The sequence below is a fragment of the Elephas maximus genome, chromosome 11 (genome assembly GCF_024166365.1).
Source record: "Elephas maximus indicus isolate mEleMax1 chromosome 11, mEleMax1 primary haplotype, whole genome shotgun sequence".
NCBI classification, from domain to species: domain Eukaryota; kingdom Metazoa; phylum Chordata; class Mammalia; order Proboscidea; family Elephantidae; genus Elephas; species Elephas maximus.
In genome coordinates, this window is record NC_064829.1 from 112,764,538 (window position 1) to 112,784,614 (window position 20,077).

General features: G+C 47.8%; 1 protein-coding gene across 3 annotated transcripts; it reads right to left on the reverse strand.

Moving 5' to 3' along the window:
- Window positions 1-837: 837 nt before the first annotated feature.
- Window positions 838-17,436, reverse strand: LOC126085308 (delta(3,5)-Delta(2,4)-dienoyl-CoA isomerase, mitochondrial-like). Of its 3 annotated transcripts, XR_007519235.1 has the most exons (11): window positions 17,261-17,352; window positions 16,708-16,915; window positions 16,473-16,561; window positions 4,429-4,553; window positions 4,301-4,349; window positions 4,046-4,110; window positions 3,413-3,483; window positions 3,258-3,329; window positions 2,893-3,043; window positions 1,879-2,717; window positions 850-1,089 (listed from the first exon to the last, which is right to left on the reverse strand). XR_007519235.1 is itself a non-coding variant. In XM_049900546.1 (10 exons), the coding sequence occupies exons 1-10, from the start codon at window positions 17,396-17,398 to the stop codon at window positions 2,613-2,615; spliced, it is 975 nt and encodes a 324-aa protein (XP_049756503.1). In that variant the 5' UTR covers window positions 17,399-17,436; the 3' UTR covers window positions 838-2,612. The 3 variants fall into 3 exon arrangements, 2 of the variants coding, with proteins under 2 accessions (XP_049756503.1, XP_049756502.1); XM_049900546.1 differs by lacking the exon at window positions 17,261-17,352 and adding an exon at window positions 17,359-17,436 and having other exon boundaries at window positions 838-2,717; XM_049900545.1 differs by having other exon boundaries at window positions 838-2,717.
- Window positions 17,437-20,077: the final 2,641 nt, after the last annotated feature.

Sequence of the window (20,077 nt, forward strand, 5' to 3'; positions counted from 1 at the left end):
TCCATTCAGCCAGCTTCTGTCCCCCTCTGCCTTATCAACTCTCCTCCCAACAGGAGCTACCCACATAGTCTCATGTGTCTACTTGAGCCAAGAAGCTCACTCCTCACCAGTATCATTTTCTATCTTACAGTCCAGTCCAATCAGCTGTTGGAATTTTGATCTGGATTGTGTCGAATCTATGTATCACTTTGGGTAGTACTGACATCTTGGCAATATTAAGTCTTCCAATCCATGAACATGGAAAAATTTTCCACTTTTTGAAGCAATCTTTAATCTCTTTCAGCAGTGTTTTATAGTTTTCTTTGTGTAAGTCCTTCACATCCCTGTTCAGATTTATTCCTAGGTATTTTATTCTATTAGATGCTGTTGTAAATGGAATTACTTCCCTAATTTTTATTTCAGATTTCACATTGGTGCTATGTAGAAACCCAACTGATTTGTTTGTTGACCTTGTACCCTGAAAATTTGCTAAATTCCTCTATTAGTTCTAGAATTTCTCTTGTAGACTCTTTGAGATTTTCTGTACATAGGAGCATGTCATCTGTGAATATAGATAATTACACTTCTTCTTTTCCAATCATGATAACTTTTCTTACTTTTACTTGTCCTATTGCTCTGGCTAGGACTTCTGATACAACATTGAATAGGAGTGGTGACAGCAGTCACCCTTCTCTTGTTCCTGATTTTGAAGGGAAAACTTATTTATGTTTTATCTGTTTCCGCTAGTAGGATGTCAAGTCCACAAGGGTAGGGGCCTTTGTCTCTCATGTTTATGGCTCCACCTCTAGTGTCTAGGCACAGGGTTGGCTCTCAATGAAGAAATTCAACAGTGAAGAAATAAACAACAGTCATATGTGTCAGTTTAATTATTATCTATATTTTAAAGCCATAAAATATGCTAAGACTTACATACAGCTTATTTTACCTAAGTCCCCGGGTGGTGCAAATGGTTAACGTGCTCGGCTGCCCGGAGCAGTCTCAGAAGTCCTGGTGATCTACTTCAGAAAAATCAGCCATTGAAAACCCATGTAGCATGGTTCTACTCTGACACAGGAGAGGCTTGGCTGGTGGTGCATCTTGCAAGAAGAGCTGCAGGAGTGGGGAATGGTGACAGGTGGCAGGTGGCTCTTAAGCCTGAGAATGAGGGAGTTGCTGCTGGCAGGGCAAGGTCCATGGGGGTCCTTCCTCTAGGAATCACAGCTCCCCCCCTCTCCTTGGGCACCCCCCAGTCTCCCTTATCAGCTTCACTGGTGGTCAGCCAGGACCCAAATCATCTGGGTCCGGCCTGGGGGGCTTGGGACAGAGTCCTGTCCCCCTAGGCCCTTCTGTCAAGAGGAAGTGATTGTGAACTTCGGCCCTGCCAGGCTCTTATCAGAGCCCATAAAACCTGCCCAAACTTTTGTTGGCAAAGGGTGAGACCAGGAGGGTTGGGCAGAACTGCAGGAGTGGTCAGGACAGGTGGGCAGTAGAAGTTGGTGAAAGCAGGTGGAGCCAGAACTGGGGGCTCTTGACTCTTCCCAGAAAAGCAAAAGGACCTACATTGATCGTGTGCCCACTGCATGCCTCTGCCATGTACATTATACTGTACATACAGTGGCTTAGAACCCTAACTCCAGAGCCAGAGGTTCTGAGTTCAAATTCTGCCTCTGGCTCTTCCTGGCTGTGGGATCTTCAGAAGGTGCCTTAACCTCAATTTCCCCATCTGTAAAGTGGAGGTAATAATAGCATGAGCCTTATAGAGTCCTTGTAAGCACCAGGTAAGATAATAAACTCCTTGCAACAGAACTTAGCATACAGAGGGCACTGAAATCAATGCTTACTCTCTTCTCCTCAAGGTGCCCCTGGCTGATACAAAGGGTTAAGCACTCAGTTACTAACCAAAAGGCTGGCAGTTCAAACCCACTCAGAGGTGTCTCAGAGGAAAGGCCTGGCGATCGGCTTCTTAAATGTCACAGCCATGAAAACCCCGAGGAGCTGTTCCACGTGGCATACATGGGGTGTCCGTGACTCAGAGTCTGCCTGGGAACAACTGTTGGCTCCTGTGCTCATTGCAAACACATAAATCCAGGAGTATATGTGGATAAGGAAACCTGGAGCTGAAAGAATGGTGCAGCTGGCCCAAGACGGGATATCTATGAAGGGAGCCCAGAATCAAACCCCATGCTGACTTCAGGCCCGGAGCCCATCTGCTGTGCAGTGAGAGGGTGTCAGGCGGGGAAGGACACCCTCCCCCCAGGGGCAGACAGCAGACCATCTGGAGCCTCCCAGCCCAGGGGGAGCCCTGCGACCCGTGATCGCTCCACGCCCCCACACTATCGGCCCGCGCCTGCCCACCCTAGCTCCTGACGGTCATCACCTACGTGGCACCCATTCCACTGGTCGGACCTCTGTCCCCAGCCTTCAGCACAACCGTGCTCCTTGGAGCCCCAGGTGCATCTCGGCCCCTCTCTGCCTATCCTCTCTCCCCAGCAAGGTCACCAGGTTCTTTACATGGGTTTATTGCTCATGGGGCAAACACAAGGCCTTGTGCTCGAGGAAATCCGTGTTGTGAAGTTACACACTGGGAGGAGGCACCAAGGCGGGACAGAGCTAGACCCAGGGCACGCGGGCTCTCAGAGCTTGGAGAAGGTGACGCTTTTCAGATCCTTCTTCTCCATCGCGGCCTGGACAGACTTCAGGACGTCATCGGTCTGCAGCATGCTCATGTTCCAATTGTGCTGCAGAAGGAGGGCCATGGCAACAGAAGACGCAGGGCAAGGTTAGCGCTGGGCCAATGAGAAACGGGGCAGCCAGCAGCCCACCAATCAGGACACGGCCTGCGCAGCTGCTGCGCTCTGACTGGCCGCTCTGGGACGGGAGGCGGGCTGTGATTGGCTGGAAGGAGGTGCTCACCACGAACTCGAGGCCGGCAGCCACCGGGTGGTCGCGGGCGTAGACCAGGTTGACCTTCGTGCCCTGCACCGCCAGGGGGCTCCTGCTGGAAATCTCGGCTGCCAGCGTGAAGGCCGCGTCGAGCGTGGCCTCCTTGTCTGGGAACACCCGACTGCGGAGGAAAGGGAACCGGGATCGGGCGGCGGGGCGGGGCTTCCTCACCTTCCGTCCTCCCGCCCGCAGGGAGGAAGGGGCCCGTCCGAGCGGACGGCGAAGCCCCGCCGTAAAGCGGGCCGATCGGAGCAGGCAGCGGACCCCGATCCAGGAACGCGCGGGCCGAGGAGTCCTGGGGGCGGGCCGCCCCGCGCCCCCGGCCTCGGCCCTACCTGACCAGCCCGCTGCTCAGGGCCTCGTCAGCCATCATCCTGCGGGCGGTGAAGGCCAGCTCGTTGACCAGGCTGCAAGAGGGGCGGGACGTCAGGGACGGCCGTCTCCCCGCGTCGGGGGCGCCCTGCGGTCCTCTTCTCTCTGCCCCTCTCACCTCTGGCTCCCGATGACCCGGGGCAGACGCTGCAGGGTTCCCACGTCGGCTGCCAGACCGATGTCCACCTCCTGGGGGCAGTCATTTGGTTTTCATTGACCGCTGGGGTTGACCCCAGCTCAGCCAGGAAGGGGGTCGTGCCCCATTTCCCAGCTCAGGGGGTCCCCAAACACCCCATTTCATTCCCATCAACGTACATTGACCGGGCAGCATCCTTCAGTTTAGAATAGAGCCCACCTTCCAACTCCCTCTGCTCTGTCCATTCTTTGGGGTCAGCCAAGCCCATCTCCCGAGGGAAGCCCTCCTAACTGCCCATCTGACCCTGTGTCCTGCATCCCTGGGCTCTGTGGTGCCTCCCGCCCTCCCCGACACTGAGCCATCAGCAGCCCCAGCCTCTAGCACGAGCCAGCCTCATCCCATCTGCTACCTCAGTTCCCTCTTGACCTCACCGGGATGGCCCACCCTTGTTTCTTCCCACAGACAAGTCTTACTTTTTAAGGTTCAGTTTTGACTAAGTGTTCCCAGAAGCCCTGGGGCTCCTCCAGGCCCTCCTGCCCCACTTACTGCTCAGATTTAAGGGGGGCTGGGGAGAGGGGCATCTGGAAAGCAGAAGCTCAGGAGAGGATGGCTCACCTTCACCTGGAAGAATGCGTCCTGGGCACAGTAGCGGATGTCACAGGCAGTGATGAGGTCCACACCTGGGAGGGAGAGGCCAGGACACTAAACAACCACAAGGTCAGCGCCTCCATCTGAGGACGTGGCCTTGCATCTGGGGATCAAGTCTAAGCAGCCACACGTCTGAGGCCGTAGGTTACTGGATAAGGCTCAAGGCAGCGGCCAAGAGGGGCCTGGCCAGGGTGAACACACTGGGTGGGGGTGCAGACCTACCTGCACCGATGCAGCCCCCATGGATGGCTGCGATGACAGGCTTGGGGCACTGGAAGCAAAGGGAGCAGCAGGGTCAGGGCTGGCCAGAGAGGTGGGCAGTGGGGACAGCCTACCAGCCCCAGAGTCACCTTCTCGATGACACTGAAAGTCTCCTGGTATCTGCTGATGATTTTACGGAGGTACCAGCTTCTGCGGGCCGCGTCGTCCCCTTGGGGCTGCAGGAGCACTGGAGCCATGTCCATGAGGTCGATGCCTGGTGGGGAGGGGTAAGGGAGTTCACTCAGCCTCCCAGGCCCCACCCATTGCCCCAGCCAGAGGTTAGAACCTGGACACAGCAGGTTAGAACCCCCAAACCACTACACAGGAGGAAAGAAGTCACACAGGACTTACCGATGATTGGGTGTGGGGTAAGATAAAAACATGAATAAAAGCTAACGTTCATTGAGTCACTGCCCATGTATTCCTCACAACCCTATGACCTATGTCCTATTAGCACCTCCATTTCCCAGAGGGGTAAACTGAGGCACACTGGCTTGGGAGTCGTGGACCTGGATATTGAACCCAGGGCTACGTGGCTGGCTCCAGAGGCCATGCTTTCAGCCACCACGCCACCCGCACAGAAGTCCAGGTGTGTCGCCTGAGCAACGGATCACACTGGGGAGATGTTTCCTGAGGTGGGGAACACCAGGATGAAGCAATTTCTGTGACTCCAACTTCAAAATAAATCGCAAATCTGACCTTTTCTCCACCATTCTCCATGACCCCCACTTTGGTCCTGGCCACGCTCATCCTCCCTGGTCTCCCTGCTCCCACCCTTGCCCCCCAAGTCTGTTCCCCACCCATAGACAGAGAGACCCTGTGAATGCCGAAGTCAGGCTCTTCCTCTCTCCGCTCCGCTCTCAGTTGGTTGTTAGTTAGCACTGAGTCAGCTCTGACTCATGGCAACCCTCACAGCGACCCCATGTACAATAGAAAGAAACACTGCCTGGTCCTGCACCATGTTCAGGACCATTGGTATGCCACAGGAGGGTTCTGAGCCGAACAACACTTCACCTTCTCCCTCCCGCTGTTAATCAGTCTCACCCCATTGCCCGGCCCCTCAGCAATGCTGTCTGTCAGACCCTGAAAAATCCTCCATACATTTGGCTACACCACTGACTCGGAGGCTTCCTTGCCTCCACTACTTGCTGAAACAAGCAAGACCGTAGGAGTACTGGCCAGGGTAGAGCTGAATTTGTGCACGTCAAATTCATGTGGGCAGGACTTCCCTGCGTGACCTGGGCCAGGCAACTTCATTTTTGAAGCCTGGGGTTTCTTCTCTGGAAAGTGAGGATAAAACCCTCCCAAGAGCTGATGGGGCAACAAGGATTCAAAGAGATGGAGCCCCAGAGGCACTCCGCACAGTGTCCGGCATGCAGCGGGATCACAACAGTTACTATTATTACAGGCTCCACTCCAATGGAGGTCAAGGCCATCTACGTCAGCCGGCTGGCATCTGTTGGCCCTGCGCTATGTCTGGGACGCCTGTGTGACTCATCCAGTGTCGCACTTACTCCCAGGACAAGCCTGGCCTGGCACCCTGCAACAGTTTCCCCCACCGGCTTTTCTGGTTTACCTGCTGTTGTTCTATGGATCACTCTGGCGTGGCCTTTCTAGTCATAGTCTTGTGACTCTCACCTAAGTGATTGGGCAGGACTGCAAATAGGGTAATTGTGGCCCACCAAGGGGATTGGTCAGTTTTGCCATCCCGCTGGGAAGGAAGGAGAGGGTCTCACCGCCACCAAGGAAGAACAGCCAGGAGCGGATAGTGCATCCCTTGGATGTGGGATCCCTGTGCTGAGAAACTCCTGGATAAGGAGACTGAGAATGGGTGAGTTCTAACCCTGAAGACTGTGAGAAACCACTGCAGAAGAGACCAGCAGGAGAGGCTGGCAGGACCAAGAAACCTGAGTTCCTGGGGTGTCTCTGGGGACATATTGGCACAAAGGCTGAGGGCCAGAGAGGTGTGCCTGCAACCATGGCTGAAAAGAGGCTGTCCTGATGGATGAACTGTATCCTGAGTATTCCTCAACCTAAATTATAACGTGTTACTTCCCTAATAAATCCCGTACCATGAGTATTACCTGTGAGTTCTGTGTGGCCCTTGCAATGAATTATTGAATACAGCTAGAAGTAGAATGTCATGGGAGGGACGGCTGGCGTCAGAATTGGTAAGGACGGTGGAGACAGGGGAGGTATGTCTGACCTCTGCCTCTTAAGAATCAGCCTTGGGCTGCTGATCTTGATTTTCCTTCCCCCTCTGAAGAGAGAGGCGGTCAGATGCTGCCCCTTGCCATTTTTATAGTTGGTGTCATAGCGAGATTCTTCGCAATGGCTCCAGACTCATGGAAGCACAGGGCTTTGTAAGATAAAGAATGAAGTGAAACTTGTGATTCTCAGATGGTTACTTTGGTTGTTGTTGCCTGTAATGGCTGAGATTCTTCAAGACCAAGAACATGCGTGTCTCCTCAGAAATGGATGGTTTGATAGGTACCAGCAATTTAGAAATTGGCTATCTAAAATGGAGGGAGATAAAGGAATGAAATGGCTGGCTTACATGCTTTTGTGGGTGTGCTTACACTCAATGAGGGACACAAGGAAGGATCCCTACTGAATGTTGTTGTTAGGTGCCATTGAGTCAGTTTCGATTCATAGCGACCTGTGTACAACAGAACGAAACACTGCCCGGTCCTGTGCCAACCTCCCAAGCATTGTGATGCTTGAGCCCATTGTTGCAGCCACTGTGTCAATTCATCTCATTGAGGGTCTTCCTCTTTTTTGCTGACCCTCTACTTTACGAAGCATGATGTCCTTCTCCAGGAACTGGTCCCTCTTGGTAGCATGTCCAAAGTATGTGAGACAAAGTCTCACCATTCTCACTTCCAGTGAGCACTCTGGCTGTACTTCCAAGACAGACCTGTTTGTTCTTCTGTCAGTCAATGGGGTATTCAATATTCTTTGTCAACAACATAATTTAAAGGCATCAATTATTCTGTGGTCTTCCTTATTCACTGTCCAGCTTTCACATGCATATGAGGTGACTGAAAACACCATAGCTTGGGTCAGGTGTACCTTAGTCCTTAAAGTGACATCTTTGCTTTTTAATGCTTTCAAGAGCTCTTTTGCAGATTTGCCCAATGCAAGGTGCCCTTTGATTTCTTGACTGCTACTTCCATGTGTGTTGGTTGTGAATCCAAGTAAAATGAAATGCTTTACAACTTCAATCTTTTCTCCATTTATCATGATGTTGCTTCTTGGTCCAGTTGTAAGGATTTTTCTTTATGTTGAGGTGTAATCCATACTGAAGGCCGTGGTCTTTGATCTTCATCAGTAAATGCTTCACATCCTCTTCACTATCAGCAAGCAAGGTTGTGTCATCTGTACATCACAGGTTGTTAGTGAGTCTTCCTCCAATCCTGATGCAGTGTTCTTCATACAGTCCATCTTTTTGGATTATTTGCCCAGCATACAGATTGAATGAGTATGGTGAAAGGGTACAAATCTGACACACACTTTTCCTGACTTTAAAAAAAAAAAAAAGACACTGTATTTTTTTGTTTTGTTCAAACGACTGCCTCTTGGTCTAAGGATAGGCTCCTCATAAGTACAATTAAGTGTTCTGGAATTCCCATTCTTCCCAATGTTATCCAAAATTTGTTATGACCCACACAGTTGAACGCATTTGCATAGTCAATAAAACACAGGTAAACACCCTTCTGGTGTTCTCTGCTTTCAGCCAGGATCCATCTGACGTCAGCAATGACATCCCTGGCTCCACGTCCTCCCCTGAATCCGGCCTGAATGTCTGGCCATTCCCTGTCGATGCTGCAGCTGCTTTTGAGTGATCTTCACCAAAATTTTACTTCTGTGTGATATTAATGATATTGTTCGATAATTTCCACATTCTGTTGTATCACTGTTCTTTGGAATGGGTAAAAATATGAATCTCTTCCAGTCAGTTGGTCAGGTAACTGTCTTCCAAATTTCTTGGCATAGATGAGTGAGCACTTTCAGCGCTACATCCATTTGTTGAAACATCTCAATTGGTATTCTGTCAGTTCCTGGAGCCTCGTTTTTCCCCGGTGCCTTCAGTGCAGCTTGGACCTCTTCCTTCAGTACCATCAGTTCTTGATCATATGTTACCTCCTGAAACAGTTGAACATTGAATAATTCTTTTTGGTACAGTGTGTATTCTTCCCTCCTTCTTTTGATGCTTCCTTTGTCATTCAGCATTTTCCCCACAGAATCCTTCAATATTGCAACTCAAGGCTTGAATTTTTTCTTTGGTTCTTTCAGCTTGAGAAATGCCAAGTGTGTATTCTTCCCTTTTGGTTTTCTATCTCCAGCTCTTTGCACGTGTCATTATAATACGTTACTTTGTCTTCTCAAGCTGCCCTTTCTGTTCAGCTCTTTTACTTCATCATTTCTTCCTTTCCTTTTAGCTAGTGGACGTACAAGAGCAAGTTTCAGAGTCTCTCCTGACATCCATTTTGGTCTATTCTTTTTTTTTTCCTGTCTTTTTAATGACCTCTGAATTTTTTTTTTTTTTTTTTTTTTATGGATATCCTTGATGTCATTCCACAGCTTGTCTGGTCTTCCATCATTAGTGTTCAATGCATCAAATCTATTCTTGAGATGGTCTCTAAATTGAGGTGGGATACACTCAAGGTCGTACTTTGGCTCTCATGGACTTCTAATTTTCTGCAACTTTGGCTTGAACTTGCACATGAACAACTGATGGTCTTTTCCACAGTTGGCCCCTGGCTTTGTTCTGACCAATGATACTGAGCTTTTCCATCATCTCTTTCCACAGGTGTATTCAATTTGATTCCTGTGTGTTGCATCTGGTAAAGTCCATGTGTATGGTTGCCGTTTATGTTGGCAAAAAGTATTTGCAAAGAAGAAGTCATTGGTCTTGCAAAATTCTATCATGAGATCTCCAGCGTTGTTTCTATCACCAAGGCCATATTTTCAATAACCGATCCTTCTTACATTCCCAACTTTCACATTCCAATTGCCAGTAATTATCTATCCATCCTGATTGCACGTTTAATCAATTTCAGACTGCAGAAATTGGTAAAAATCTTTAATTTCTTTATTTTTGTCCTCAGTGGTTGGTGTGTAAATTTGTATAGTAGTCGTATTAACTGGTCTTCCTTGTAGGTGTATGGATGTTATCCTACCACTGACAGCGTTGTACTTCAGGATAGACCTTGAAACGCTCTTTTTAACTATGAACATGATGCCATTCCTCTTTAGTTTGTCATTCCCAGCATAGTAGACCATATGATTACCTGATTCTAAACGGCCAATATCAGCTCATTTCAGCTCACTAATGCCTAGGATATCGATGTTTATGCATTCCCTTTTATTTTTATTATTGTAATTTAGGTGAAGGTTAACGGAACCAACCAGCTTCTCTTTAAACAATTAGCATGCATGTTGTTTTGTGACACTGGTTACCAATACCACAATACATCAACATTCTCCCTTCTTGACCTGGGGTCCCCCATTACCAGCTTTCCTGTCAGCTCCTGCCTTTTAGCCTTTGCCCGTGGGCTGGTGTGCCCCTTTAGTCTTGTTTTGTTTTATGGGCCTGTCTAACCTTCGGCTGAAGGGTGAACCTCAGGTGTGACTTCATTACCAAGTTAAAAGGGTGACCAGGGGCCATATTCTCGGGGTTTCTCCATCTCTGTCAGGTCAGTTAAGTCTGGTCTTTTTTTTGTATGTTAGAATTTTGTTCTACATTCTTCTCTAGCTCTGTCTGGTACCCTCTATCGTGATCCCTGTCAGAGCCGTAGGTGGTGGTAGCCGGGGACCATCTAGTTGTGCTGGACTTAGTCTGGTGGAGGCTGTGGTAATTGTGGTCCATTAGTCCTTTGGACTAATTTTTCCCTTGTGTCTTTAATTTTCTTCATTCTCCCTTGCTCCTGATGGGGTGAGACCAGTGGAGTATCTTAAATGGCCACTCACCAGCTTTTAAGACTCCAGTTCCATTTCATTTTTGAAGATTTCCAATTTTCCTAGATTTATACTTTGTACACTCCACGTTCTGATTATTAATGGATGTTTGCAGATGTTTCTTCTCATTTTGAGTCATCCCACATCAGCAAATGAAAGTCCTGAAAGCTTGACTCATCTATGCCATTCAGGTCAACTCTAATTTGAGGAGGCAGCTCTTCCCCAGTAGTCTTTTGAGTGCCTTCCAACCTGGGGGGCTCATCTTCCGGAACCGTAGCAGACAGTGTTCCCCTGCTATTCATAAGGTTTTCACTGCCTAATTTTTTTCAGAAGTAGACTGCCAGGGCCTTCTTCCAAGTCTGTCTTAGTCTGGAAGCTCAGCTGAAACCTGTGCACCATGGGTGACCCTGTATTTGAATACTGGTGGCACACTTTCCAGCATCACGACAACACACAAGCCCCCACAGTATGACAAACTGAAAAGATTTCTTTTTCCTGATGGTCTGGGGAAGAGGGCTGAAGAAGATGCAGATAGGATTATATGCATTAATTGTGATTGTAAAAACCGTAACTGTGGACGCTGTGTGAAAGAGTGGACTAAGGGGGAGTCCTTGAGTACTGTGGCCAAACCTAAAGTTCCTTAAAAGTTTTGCTATGTTGATACCTTGCGAGGCTCAGAGCAAGGGAATAATCTTCTCTCAGTTCAATTTTGTCAGACATCAGAAAGGGTGAAGCTAAGATGACTTTTGGAGAACCTGACCACATCAAATGAACACCTGCAGCCGACCTGAATAGCTGGTACCTGAGCAACCTCACCCTAAGGACTTTTTGCCCTGCTGCAGGACTAATTGTTAATGACTATTTTGGACTGGTAAAATGATCGGGAGGGGGAAGTCATCCTCCAAGTATGAAAGAACCATGGCTAGAAAAGCTAGGGGGTGGCCTGCGGTGCGATGGATCATTTTTGTGTGGCCTTTCTAGCCATGGTCTTGTAACTCCCACCTAATTGATCGGGTGGGACTGTGCAGATAGGGCAATTGTGGCCCACCAAGGGGATTGGTCAGTTTTGCCATCCCTCTGGGCTTGAAATGGGCCACCCCAGAGGTGGGAAGGAAAGGATCCCACCACCTCCAAGGAAGAACAGCCAGCAGCAGAAAGCATGTCCTTTGGACCCGGCATCCCTGCACTGAGAAACTCCTGGAACCGGGTATCAAGACAGATTGAGCTGTAACCCTGAAGAAAGTGAGAAGCGGTAGCAGGAGAGACCTGCAGGAAACCATGTGGTGGACTTCCCCATCAATGGAGTGAGAAGGCTGAGTGCCCGGGGTGCCTCTGGGAACTTATTGGCGGGGGCTAAAGGAGCTTGATGGAAGAACCATATCCTGAGTGTTCCTGAACCTGAATTGTAACCTGTTATTTCCCTAATAAACCCCATAACTGTGATTATTGTCTGTGAGTTTTGTGTGGCCATGGCAATGAATTATCTAGCAGAGAGAGTGCCGTGCATGGGATGGACAGTTGGTGGCAGAACCTGTAAAGGTGGCACCAGAGGGAGCATGTCTGACCTCTGCCTCACAGAAATCAGCCTGGGGCTGTTGCTATTGATTCTCCTTCCTCTTATGAAGTTAGAGAAGGTCAGACACCACCCCCGCTCCATTTTTACACCCACACTACCTAGACCTGTAAGAGCTCAGCTACTAACTGAAAGGTTGGCAGTTTAAATCCACCCAGAGGTACCTTGGAAGAAAGCCATGGCAACCTACTTTCAAAAGATCACAGCTATTGAAAACCCTATGGAGCACAGTTCTACTCTGATACACATAAGGCTGCCATGAGTGGAAACCAACTCAATGGCAACTGGTCTGGTTTTTTTTTCCTGGACCTGTAGACTCTGGCATTTGTAACCCCTGTCCTCAGGCTGTGGAACAAGTTGTCCCAGTCATTGCAGAGTCTCCTCTTGTCCTGATGACTTTCTACCAGCCCTGTGAACCTCTAAATACTCCAAATATCATTCATAATCATCATCAAGTTATTCATAATCATAAATAACAGCAGCACCATTAACGATGCACACAGTGTGCTCTAGGCCTAAACATGTTGCAAGTGTAAACTCATTTAAGCCTCACAGTGACCCAATGAGGCAGGTGCTAACAATGAGCTCAGAGGGATGAAGGCACAGTGTGCAGGTGGCACAGGTGGGAGGAGCTTTAGCCAGCGTGCCAGACACCTGGGCTACAGCCACTTAGTGGTTAAGAGCAAGGGCTCTGCAGCCAGGAAGCCTGAGTTTGAATCCCAGCTCTGCCACTTACCGGCCCTCTGAAGTTTCTTCCTTCTCTGGGCTTTAGTTTCCTCATCTATAAAATGGGGATGATAATAGAAGGAACTCAGAGGGTTGTGGAGAGAAGCAATTTGTTAATATGTGTAAAGTGTTTAGAGTAGGGCCTGACACTCTGTGAATGCTAAATACACGTGGGTTTTTTTTTTTTTTTTAGCAGTAGTTCATTTCTGCCACTGGATCACTACGCAACCCTGAGTTTCTTCTTCCTGGCCTTCAGGGTCTTGCTGATGAAAACGGAACGAGACAGCCACAATTGGCTGAGAACTGGAAGACAGATGAGGGCTCCAGGCCTGGCCCAGCCACAGACGAATCCTCACCTCTCACTTCTCAAACCTGAGCTTCCTGGCAGCCAGGTTGGGGACAGGCGCTGGACTGACCTTGCTGAACTAATGAAAGAAAGGAGAAACAGAGAAAGGTATAGAAAGAAAATGAGGGACATGCAAAGATGTTAACAGAGGAAACAGAAAAAAGAGACTGTTTACTTATTTGCCTTCCCCAGAGAGCTGAGAACCCCATGCAGGCAGGGATGGGGTGGTCTCAGTCTTCACGGGTCCCCAGCACTGGGCTGGGCCCCATGCAGCTGTCAGCAAATGTGGGTGGGGGAATCAGTCTCTAGATAGTGCACACTTGTTATTTTTCGTGATGGGAATGGTAGCACTTAATGTGGGTGAGGTGCACACAGCTTGATCAAGGTAGATGCCACTCAGGTGTGCACAAAAGAATGCTTTTGGTAAAGGAGAAGACATACATAATTAGACAACACCACCAACAACAACCAAAAAAAAAAGATGTGTGTGGTTACATATGAATGTATATATGCACATACGTGTATGTGTACATACGTGTGTACACATATGTATACACATACAGATTTATCTATATGGCTATGTATACAGAGGTGTGTGTGTGCCTGCATATGTACGTATTCATACAGACAACAAACTACTTAGTGGGCATAGCTATGGATACTTCTGAGACAAAAATCAAACGCCATGTGAGTTTGGTCTTCTGGGTTTGAAGAATGTGGGGACATAGTCTCATGGGACAACTCAGTCAATTGGCATAATACACTTCATAAAGTTTATGTTCTTCATACTAGTTTGGTGAGTAGTGTCTGGGGTCTTAAAAGCTTGCAAGTTGCCATCTAAGATACAACTATTGGCTCTGCTCGTCTGGAGCAAAAGAGAAAGAAGGAAACCAAAGACTCAGAGAAGATACTGGTCGACAAGACCAACAGTCTACATGAACCATGGTCTCATCTATCCCGTGACCAGAAGAACTAGATGGTGCCCATCTACCATTACCCACTGTTCTGAGCAGGGCCACAATACATGGATTCTGATAGCATGGCAGAAAAATGTGGACGAGAACTAAAATTTCTTAAAAAGTCCATAATTACTGGACTGGTTGAGACTGGAGGACACCTTGAGACTATTGCCCTGAGATACTCTTTAAACCTTGAACCAAAACTAGCCCCTGAGGTTACTTTTTCTTTTTATTGTGCTTTAAGTGAAAGTTTACAAATCAAGTCAGTCTCTCATACAAGAATTTGTATACGCCTTGCTTTGTACTCCTAGTTGCTCTCCCCCTAATGAGACAGCACACTCCTTCTCTCCACCCTTTATTCCCCATGTCCATTCAGCCAGCTTCTAATCCCCTTTGCCTTCTCATCTTCCCTCCAGACAGGAGTTGCATACATAGTCTCATGTGTCTACTTGAGCCAAGAAGCTCACTCCTCACCAGTATCATTTTCTTTCTTATGGTCCAGTCCAATCCCTGTATGAAGTGAGGTTACCTTTGATCTAGATAACAAATTGGCTTATAAAATAAAGATTATAACCTGTGAGTACTGAGCTCCTTTAAAAAATCATCTTTATGAGGCCAAATGGTCAACAATCACTGTAAAGCAATGATGAATAAATAAGGGAGGAGGGAAACTAGATTACTGGAAATGGAACAACCAGAACAGAAGTATGAGAATGTTAACACACTGAAAAATGTAACCAATGTCACTGAATAATGTGTGTGGGAATTGTTAAATAGAAACCTTATCTGCTCTGTAAACTCTCACCAAAAACACAATAAAATATTATTTAAAAAAGAAAGGAGTGAAATGTCACATTTCACTTCTGATGTGGACCTAAAGGCCCAACCCTCCTGCAGATAACAACCATGAACTCTGGCTGGCAAGACACAGGAAAGCCACTAGTGAAGGCACTGGGCTAATTGTGGAGGGAGTCAGCACTTAGAAGACGGGACTGGCAGAAAGTGAGCTACCTGCTTTTGAAGCTTTTAGCCTGAGGGCAGGATAAAGTAGTGCCTGAAGAACCAAATGCTGGAGTTATGGTGACTTATTAGCTGCCGGAGTGAGGAGGAAATCCCCGAAAGAAGACAGCCAGAGAGGGGAGCCCCAAATTCTGTGTATAAACTCTGCCCGTATCTCTGGCTGACTCATGAACCATGCAGGCAGCCCAGCAAAAGTTGGAAAAACTGAACTGACATTTGAACTGTTGCCCAAGATACGGACTTAACACACATTTCCAACCTAGCCACTAAAAAGAAAATTCAACACTCTTTGGAGTTACATAACCGAATCCAGAGTCTCCACAACGTCACATCCCCAATATCCAGGTTACAATCCAAAATTAGTCAAAATACAAAAAGATAAGAAAACGAGACCCATTTTCAAGAGAAAAGACAAGGAACAGAGACTGACCCCAAGATGACTCAAATCTTACAATTAGAAGACAAAGATTTTAAAGCAGACATTCCAACTATGCTCAATGACACAGAAAAAGAGGCTTACAATAAATAAAAATACAGGAAACTTGAGCAGAGGAATGGAAAATACACAAAAGAAAAAATGGAAATTTGAGAACTGAAAAATACAATATCTGAAAAAAAAAATAACTGGATGGGCATAACAGCAGAATTGAGATGACAGGAAAGAGTCAGTGAAGCTGATCAGTGGAAATGATCCAATCTGAAGAACAGACCTGTGGGGCAATCAAAAGATTAAGCATACATGTATTTGGGCGGCACAAACAGTTAAGCACGCAACTACTCACCCAAAGGTTGGCAGCTGAAACCCACCCAGAGGCGCCCAGGAAGAAAGGTCTGCTGACCTGCTCCCAAACTGTCACATCCGTGAAACCCTTGTGGAGCACGGTTCTACTCTGACTCAATGGCAGTTTTTTTTTGTTTTGGTTATGTGGAAATCAGTTATTGTGTGTCAAGTAACTGCATGAAAGCATGTCACTATCAGAGTAAAACCTGTGAGAGTTAGAACCCAGTGGGACTGCCTTCTTTTTCCAGGTCTGGCAAGTCTGTCTTACCACAGACTTTATCCTCATTTCCAACCAACCCACTAAAGAGGAAATCTGACACTCTTTGGAGTTATATAATACAATCCAGAGTCTCCACAACATGGAATTCCCAATACAATGGGGATGCAGTCTTACCACTTTTCTATGGCTCTCTATTAGTGGAAAATATTTGACTTTTCCTTCTCTGACAGGTTTCCACCTTATGCAGGTTCCGGCTCTCACAGGTTTTACCCTAGAACACACTTTACAGACGCAGAAACCAAGACTCAGAGGTTAAGTGCCTTGCCCAAGATCACAGATCCAGAAAGGAAACCCAGACATCAGGGTCCATGGCCCCGACACGTTCTGTTGGGCTAAATTCTGTATCTGAATGTTTTAAATTAGGTCTTTTATAAAAATGATAAAAGTGGCAGTTAGAAACTGCTTAAAACCCTACTTCAGAAGCACTGCTCTAATTCCAGGAGTGGGAGAGACTTGTGGGGGTGGGTGTGAAAAGTACACTTGGTACCTGAAGTAAACATTTTTCCTTCACCAGAGATCACCACAGTGCGACAGTCGGCATCCTCTGATATCTTGTTGAAACATTCCACCATCTCGCTGTGGAGAAGCAGGGAGAAAAGGGCTGTGTCTGGGGCAGGGATCCTCTACCCTCACACCCATCTACCCACTGCATTCCACCCCTACCCAGCCCCTCAGCCTCTGCCTCCTCCTGCAGGCAGGCCTCCAGGATACACAGGTCAGACCTCCAGAAGGCCTTGTTCATGGCATTCCTCTTCTCAGGTCGGTTTATCTGCACATGCAGAATGTGTCCTGGGCCGGATGTCACCCGAAGAGACTGATAGCTGTGGCCTGGCGCCTCGACGGGGGCTGCTCTGGAGGCCTCATCTTGTGCAGGGGAGCTCAAGGGGCGACAGCTACATGTGAGACCTGGCTGGGTGGGGGCCAAAAGCCCTGGGAAGAGAAAGAAAGAGTGCTGACCCCAGACAAAGTCCCTTCAAACTGAGAGACACAGACTCTTCAGTGACCCGGACTGGGGACACAGCACCTCCAAGAGCAGAGGGTACGATCCTCAGGGTCCCCAGATTGGGGAGCACAGGCCCCTCAGAGGCCTCGTTCAGGAGGACTCAGCTGTCAAGGTTAGAGGTGCCTCCCTCAGCAGTGGCCTCAGTTTGAGAACCACCTCAGACCCTTGATCGTGGGACTGACCCCGGATCAGGAATACTGCGCCATCAGCGGCCACAGATTGGAACACAGGCCCCCAGAACTAGGGTGACATTCAGATCGGAGCGCACAAACCCCTGAGTCCGTGACTCCGGACATGCGCTTTCCGTCCTATGGTCGCCATGACAGCACCACATCAGCGCCGATCGCCCAGAAGTCAAGGGGTGACTCACGCCGGGTCAGCGAGCCTCTAAGTCCGCGAGAAGGCGCCATCTCAGCCTTCGCCAAAGGACAGAGTGGCGAGCGTAACAGGCACGTGAACGCCAGGGGGCGGGCCCGGAAGGCCGCCATGTTGAGTGAGGACATCGAAGCCACAGCCTCCCCGGTGAACCGGCCTTTCTTTCCGCCATCTTTACTAAGGGCAAACGGAACTTGGGTTCTTAGTTCTCCTGGTGGCCCAGCTTTGGAAAGTTGCTAAATTACAGCGGGTCGTGGAAAAGGAAACCTGGGCTCAGTACCTTATAAAGGCTCTTGGAAGTGTAAGCTTTAGCCCTGTATTTTACATCTAGGAACCTGGCCTAAGAAAATAATCCACACTATCGTTTTTTTTATTGTTAGATAAACCATGGTGTTTTCAGTCGCCTTGTATGCATGGGAAAGCTGGATGATCAATAAGGAAGTCGGGAGAAGGATTGATGCTTTGGAATTGTGTTGGTGAATAATATTGAATATACCATGGACTGCCAGAAGAACAAACAAATCTGTCTTGAAAGAAGTACAACCAGAATGCTCCTTAGAAGCAAGGATGGCGAGATTACGTCTTACATACTTTGGACATGTTATCAGGAGTGACCAGTCCCTGAGGAAGGACTTCGTGCTTGGTAAAGTAGAGCGTTATCCAAAAAGATGAAAACCTTCAGTGAGATGGACGGACACAGTCGCTGCAATAATGGGCTTGAGCATAACAATGATTTTGAGGATGGCAGAGGACTGGGCAGTGCTTCATTCTGTGGTACATAGGGTCACTATGAGTTGGAGCCCAGTGGACGGCACCTGACAACAACAACATTATTTTTGGGTAAAGGTTCTGGGTAAGGCTCATCACAGCGCTGTTTCATAATGGCAGTAGAAGGTGGACACAGCCTTAACGTCCAGGGAGGGCATTAACTGCAGTGTTGCAAGTTTGTAAATCATCTTGTATTTCCTGTTACCTAAAAAGAAAAAAAAAAAAGTTAACCTCCAGCATTAGGAGCTTACCCACTTAAAGGGATAAAAGTACAGACGGGCCAGAGTTGAACACTGTGTACCATGCTGAGCTAAATGCATGTACCTAATCTGTTTGAGTTTCTACAACACGTGAAGTGTATTATTTTCCATTGGACACAGAAGAAATGGGCTCAGAGGGGCAGCCACTAGTTCAAGGTCACTGGGCTTCACTAGCTGCAGTGGGGATTTATGTGGTTCCAAAGTCCAAGTTTTTAAAATGTTTGTTGAAAAGATAAAGCCACTTTGGAAAAACACAGCATATAGAAAATACTGTAAAACTGCTTAGGAATGAATGTCAAGGAAGATGTTCACTAAGGCAGTAAGCAGATGTGTCTCTGGCCAGATGGGACTGAAGGAAGTATCTTTGTTTCTTAACATGTGTCCTCTCTGGTTTTGCAGACTAGACATACTGGCCATTTTGGAAAACAGAGTACCAGAGGCTGCCTATCCATCAACAGAAGACTGTTTAGTTTAGCTACAGAATGAAAAACTGAAACTGCTATACAGATACTTAGAGAGAAAAGATACAGAACGTTTTGTATGACCACTTGGTGTAAAATAGATGGTTGTCCATTGCTGTATGAGCATTCTGGTCATGAAACAGTTAAGCTCTTGGCTGGTAACCAAAGGTTGGAGGTTGGAATCCATCCAGCCATTCAGGGGGAGAAAGTCCTGATGACCTGCTTCTGTAAAGATCACCTATTGCTGTCCAGTCAATTCCAGCTCCTACAGACCCTATAGGACAGAGTACTGTAGAACTGCCCCATAGGGTTTCCAAGGCTGTAATCTTTCGGGAAGCAGACTGCCCATCTTTCTGTTGGGGAGCAGCTGGTGAATTTGAACCACCAACCTTTTGGTTATCAGCTAAGCACTTAACCACTATACCACCAGAGCTCCTTTCTGTAAAGGTTGTTGTTACTCTTGTCAGGTGTTGTTGAGTTGGTTCCAACTCATAGCGACCGTATGTACAACAGAATGAAACACTGCCCGGTCCCTTGCCATCCTCACAAGTGTTGTTATTCATGAGCCCGTTGTTGCAGCCAGCGTGTCAGTATGTCTTGTTGAGGGTCTACCTCTTTTTTGCTGACCTTCTTCTTTACAAAGCATGATGTCCTTCTCCAGGGACTGATCCCTCCTGATAACATGCCCAGAGTATGTGAGACGAAGTTTGGCCATCGCTGCTTTTAAGGGGCATTCTGGCTGTACTTCTTCCAAGACAGATTCGTTTGCTCTTTTGGCAGTCCACGGTGTATTCCACTTTTTTTGCCAACACCGTAATTCAAAGACATCAATTTGTTCCCTTGGGTCTTTAGTTTTTTTCCCCGCTCCTTTGCTCCAGACTAGAAGAGACCGATAGTTGTATCTTGGATGGCGGCTCACAAGCTTTTAAGACCCCAGACGCTACTCACCGAAGTAGAATGTAGAATATTGTCTTTGAGAACTATGTTGTGCAGATTCACGTAGATGTTCCCTGAGGCTGTGGCCCTTCACCTTCGGGCCTGGGAGCTTCATTCTGTGAGGTGTTTGGCTATGTCTAAGAAGTTTCCCCTTCTGTGCCACTTGTGTGGTCTGTTGTCTGTATTAATATATGTGGAGCACCTACAGTCATGCATTTAGAAATTTCCACCTCCAAACCTGTATCTGCCCGTGGGTGTGTCCCCTTACCCCTCCCTCCCCTCTTGGCAT